At 41.8% G+C, this 5,964-nt stretch overlaps 1 protein-coding gene across 1 annotated transcript in view; it reads left to right on the plus strand.

Moving 5' to 3' along the window:
- Positions 5,798–5,964, plus strand: part of LOC109830254 (ribosomal RNA processing protein 1 homolog) — a 1,923-nt gene continuing 1,756 nt past the window's right edge. The window contains 2 exon segments of the mRNA XM_020397468.1: positions 5,798–5,960; positions 5,963–5,964. The exon segment at positions 5,963–5,964 is cut by the window's right edge and continues 926 nt beyond it. Coding sequence (XP_020253057.1) covers positions 5,856–5,960; positions 5,963–5,964 — 107 coding nt within the window. The 5' untranslated portion in view covers positions 5,798–5,855.

Raw genomic sequence — 5,964 nt, forward strand, 5'->3', positions numbered from 1 at the left:
AAAAGAAATTAAGCACACAACGGAAACCACATGCAAGCACACATATGAAACTTGGGGCGAACCCAACAATTCAAACCAAATGCCAAGCAAACAATTGAAACCAGCCCAATAGCCAACAAAACAAAACATTTGCTGGAAATGAATAAGGCACGCACTCAACTGTATTCAAACAGTTCAATAGCTGAAATCAAGGCCGAGAGCAAGGCTGAAACCAGCATGCTGAACATTGGTTGCAAATTCCCAATTACATATCAACCATTTCAATCAATTTCCCAAGCAACACAACTGAACATTTGCTGCAAATTTTAAACCTGACGTCAAAGGAAGAAGGAAATCGATAAATGAAATCCATAAAAAAATTAAATAAATACAAAAGAATTGATTTTTAGCATTGTACCTCCATAAATCAACCAAGATCTTGTCGTGTTTTCCCTTTTGTTCGAAGGCTAGGGTTTTAATCGGTGTCAGACAGCGCAAATGCGATCCAAACAGACCTAAAAGGTGGACGACTCGGGGGTAGGAGGTGTGGTGGTGGAGGGCAAGGGGGAGCAGGGCGTCGTCGGCGAGGACAGCGATGTCGACGCCGAAGAGGGAGTGGGTGGACGGGAGGCCGCAGCGGGAGAATAGGCTGAGCCCTAGATTGGAAGGCGGGAGGGAAGGAGGAGGTCGAAATTCTTGGTTGATTCGGGCGGGAGGGAGAGAAGGGCGGGAGCGGGAGAGAGGGGCGGGAGCAGGAGAGAGGGGTAACCAGAACGAGAATGGAAGGGGAAGAACAATCGGCGATTTTTGTACGAGGGAGAGAAAAGAGGAGTTTTCCACTGTAATCAGCGGTTTTTGAGCGGAAAATGGTTGGGAGAAAAAGCTGTCAGATTGTCCGCTCTTTTCTTTACTTTCTTTTTTCTTTTTTACGAAGCAAACATCCGATTGTGAGGGGAAGTAACAAACCGCTCTTTTCTTTACTTTCTTTTTTCTTTTTTACGAAGCAAACATCCGATTGTGAGGGGAAGTAACAAATTCACCCTGCGTCAGTTTTCCCAAAGGCTCCGATTGTGAGGGGAAGTAACAAATTCACCCTGCGTCAGTTTTCCCAAAGGCCATTTTCCTTCATTTTTTGCATTTTTTGGCCGAAACAAACAAGCCCTTAGCAAGATCTAACGTGAGTTTGTAGAAAATACCTACAAGTGAGGACGAATGTGATGTTAGGTACTCCCACTAATAAGTTACATAAGAATATGTTGACGCATGTGCTTAAATCTGGAATAAAACAGATAAATATGTTAGAGAGTTGAAGTACTATATTTTAATTTTTTAAAGTTTAGCTAGTGTGTGTTTATGAAATGCTGTGCTTAAAACAATAATATTTGGCCTACTCCGATGCAAGGATCTCAAGGCCAAACTGCTTTCAGGAACAATAGTACAATACATTGGTGTGCACCGACCATGTACTGTCAAGATCTCCTTAATCTGTAAGACATTTCGGTCAATGCAAAGATCTCCTCAATCTGTTAAACCTTTTGGTTAAAACTTTTCGCTTTACCTTTCAGTTCAGGCAAAGATCTCCTTGATCTGTTAAAACATTTCGGTTCAAAAACCTTTCGGTTAAAACAAAGATCTTTTGATCGGTAATAACCTTTCAGTTCAGGGTTCTGTTCCTTTGGGCACAAATTAAAGCTTGCACGCTTACAAACTCTGCAGCAGCAACACAACAGCTTAAACACTTCAATGTATTTTTTTGTATATATGAGAGCTGCCCTAAGGGGCTCTATTTATTGACCTCTAAAGCCAGCTCAAGGGTCATTTGACTGTTACAAATCATAATGACAATTATAATTATAACAGCAAATGACTTAATTGCTGTAACTACTACATGTAGTTTTAATTGCTGCATGTAGAAACGTCTGAACGCGAGGGTCGCGTCTAGCTTCGCGAACACTAGGGTCGCGTTCCTTCTCGCGAACGTGAAGGTCGTACCCTCGTGCGAACGTGACCCACCCTCGTGCGAACGCGAGGGTCACGTTCCCTTGCTACGAGGCAGCTGTCGTAGAGCCAAAGGACGCCACCTAGCCCCGATGCCTCCTTGCAAAGTGCAAAATACGCCTTACAAAACGTCACTTAACGTCTCAACCCGATTAGCCCCGATCCCCGACTCATTGGCCTACAACCCACGACCCACGAGCCCACATCCCACGAGCCCATATCCCACGAGCCCACAGCCCGGAGCCCACGACCCATGACCCACTAGAACTTATGAAGAATTAATTGAATAAAAACAATTCTTGGCTTGTCGTTGGCAAGCCTTAAACACAGGACCTTTTAAAATACTAAAAATTTAACTTTCCGCTACGCTACTAAGGATTTCAAAAAAATACCAGTAATTAATAAATACATAGTTTGAAAACTCATTTTTGGAAAGCAGTTTTGACCAAAAAATCCAATAATCCCCCATAAGTTTTTAAACTAGTGTCGTGTAACGGTGCCGCTGTTTCAATCGTTGTGCATAAGGTAGATGTTGTAAGGACTTGAATCCCCCTTAGACCAATTGAATAAAAGATAGATGCATGGTGTCGTAGAGACTTGAACCAGCACATGACTAAAATTTAGCGATCACACAAGATCAAACTTATCTGTGGTAGTTTTTATTTTGAACCACACTTGCCTTTGCCTTAGCCTTGCACATATATGACCATGTGCATGTCCTGGTTTCTGCTAGGGCTCTAGGTATCTTTCCATAAGACACCATAGGAGACGGCCAAATCTCCATCCAGGCATATGTGAGTTCTTTAGGCATGTTTCCTATCAAACATCCCGCATCCGAGATGCTTTAAACTCATTAAAGATTAAGAGTCGTCCTCTCTCATGATAGGATTCTAGGTGAGTCCTTTAGGCGTGTTTCCTATCTAACACCCCGCATCTGAAATGCTTTGAAGTCATTAAAGCGTAACAGCCATCCTGTTTACATGATAGGATCATTGGTGAGTCTTTTAGGCATGTTATCTATCCAATAGCCCACATCCAAAATACTTTGGACTCATTAAGGCTTAGCAGTCATCCTCTATACTATTATAGGATTTCACTTGTAAATCTTACTTGACGTTTGAACCAATCATCTTATCATTAGTAGTGTAAACTTTGAACTAATAACTGGATGTAAATGGTAAGTATTTGTAAGACTCACAAAACTTTGAGACCCATTCCAGCAGACGTCCTTTTGATTATGTCCTTTTTCAGACCCTTAGTCAAAAGATCAGCCACATTCTCTAAAGACCGGACGTCAATCACATATATGACTCCTTGGCAAATGAGTTCTCTCAAATAGCCATGCTTCAGACGAATGGTCCGCTTCTTTCCATTGAACATTGAGTTCGCTGACACAACGTTTACCGCCTGATTATCACAATAGATAATAATTGCGCCTTGTAATTCTATCAATGGAAGGCCTCGGAGAAAACAACTGAGCCACTCAGGTTCATCTCCTGTAGCACAGAGTGTGAAGAACTCAGATTCCATCGATGACTGTGCAATCATAGTCTGCTTCTTAGACTTCCACGAGACGGCATCTCCACCTATGATGAAGACAAAACCTCCAGTAGATCTGTACTCATCTGGTTCTGAGCACCAGCTCGCATCTGAATAACCTTTGATTATAGCCGGATATCCAGTGTAGAATAGGCCCATACTTGTAGTTCCTTTCAAGTATTTCATCAATCTATGAACAGCTTCCTAATGAAGCTTTCCAGGATTACTTGTGAACCTACTAAGCATTCCTATAACGAATGCTATGTCCGGCATTGTGTAGCTCATCGCGTACATAAGACTCCCAATGATCTTTGAGTACCTTAGCTGCTTTATTGGTCTTCCAATGTTAGGTCATAGCTTCTTATTGTAATTATACGGTACTGACAGTTCTAGCAGATTGTAGTAGCCATATTTTCTTAGCATGCTCTCAATATAATGAGATTGGGACAATCCAATACTCTCTTTAGAGTATATGATTTTGATTCCGACAATCACATTCGCAGTTCCAAGGTCCTTCATGCTGAACTGTACTGAAAGAAATTTCTTGGTAGACATTACTATCTCCAAATCACTCTCGATGATGAGCATATCATCCACATAGAGGCAGAATGACAATTATGATTATAACAACAAATGACTTAATTGTTGTAATTGTTGCATGTAGTTTTAATTGTTGCATGTAGAAACGTCTGTACGTGAGGGTCGCGTCTAGCCTCGCAAACGCGAGGGTCGCACCCTCGTGCGAACGCAAGGGTCGCGTTCCCTTGCTACGAAAAAACCTTCATGGTGCCACCTAGCCCTGATGCCTCCGTGCGAAGTGCGAAGTGCGAAGTGCAAAGTGCGCCTTACAAAGCGTCACTTAGCGCCTCAGTCCGATTAGCCCTGATCTCCGGCCTATTGGCCCACAGCCTATGAGCCCACGGGCCCACGGCCCACGACCCACTAGAACTTATGAATGATTAATTGAATAAAAACAATTCCCGGCTTGCCAACGGCAAGCCTCGAATACAGGACATTTTGAAACACCAAAACTTTAACTTTCTGCTACGCTACTAAGGATTTCTGAAAAAATAACAGTAATTAATAAATACATAGTTTGAAAACTCATTTCTGAAAAGCGGTTTTGAAAAAAAAAAACCAACAGAATATTTAGAAAAGACTTTAGTGAGTACATGAGGAGCCTCCGCTGATATTTTTCATAGTAAGTTAATCTTTATAAATCACATAATTTATTGATTGAAACAACTCTTTAATCGCTAAAGATAAAGATCCAAAATTACAAGTCCATTTACAATAGAAAATGATGGCACTATCTACAATCAAGCTTATTCTTTTTGGGTTAATTTCACAAAACTCCCTTGCATGTAAATGAAAGGTAGCTAAAATATCCATTCCCCCTCTTCTTGGAATTGCTAGTTTTTTTTTCTTTGGGTTTATTTTTATAGAGACTATCTACTGAGGCCCTATTTCAGTTATCACTCTTGATTGCCGAGTTTCAAAATAACATCTGCGTTCAACTTTCCATCTTTGGAAGTGTTATTTGACGGATTCACTCTAAGGGGCTGTTTGGTTCGTTTTTTAACTCGGTGGAAAAGTTTTACCCCGCCTCCACATCAGATTTTTCGTGGCCACGTAGGATATAAGCTTTCCGTCGGTTTTTTTTCTCATCTTTGGTTCGCTAGGGTTAAAGAAGGGAAACTCGGTGAAAATCGCCACCACATCAGATTTTTTTCTCTTCCCTAATTCCTTCCTCAACCTCATGAAATAGACGAAAACTATAGCCACATCAGCTTTTTGCCATATAAACAAAAGTTTTTCCTTTTTTTCCATGCGAACCAAACACAAGAAAAATAAATACATTGGTTTCCCACCATTTTTTTTGTGCGAACCAAAGCGAAACAATCTATTTCTTGGAAAAGTTTGGAAAACTCAAAACTTGTGTTTTTGTATATGAAAATACATTTCCCTATATCTAGGAAACGAACCAAACAGCCCCTTAGTCTCTCTGATTCTAACTCCACAGTGTACATATCCCAAAAAGTTGCGGAGGGTTGTGTGAAATAAAAAAATTTCCAGGGCGGTCATGTGCAAAACCTCAAAAGTTTCAGGAGGCTTTCGTGAAATTTAACCCGTTTCTTTATACCAACATATTTTATTGCTTCTCCCGGGCCCCACCGCTTCCGCCTTGGCCCATAACCGGGTCCAGTTCTGTCTTAACGGGTACATACCCAATACAGAAAACATCCATTTCGACTGCACTTATCTAGGGTTTCGATCAAACCCTAGGGTTTTCTTTAAACTCTCACACCTAGGGTTTCATCATCCTCTCGTTACCCTCCATGGACGCCGCCCAAATCTCCGGCGCCGCCATCGCCAAACGCCTAGCATCCTGCAACCAACCTGCGCGCAGTCGCGCGGTCCGCCTCCTCGTCCGGTGGCTCCCTCAGC

Source organism: Asparagus officinalis, chromosome 2 (genome assembly GCF_001876935.1).
Source record: "Asparagus officinalis chromosome 2, Aspof.V1, whole genome shotgun sequence".
NCBI lineage: Eukaryota > Viridiplantae > Streptophyta > Magnoliopsida > Asparagales > Asparagaceae > Asparagus > Asparagus officinalis.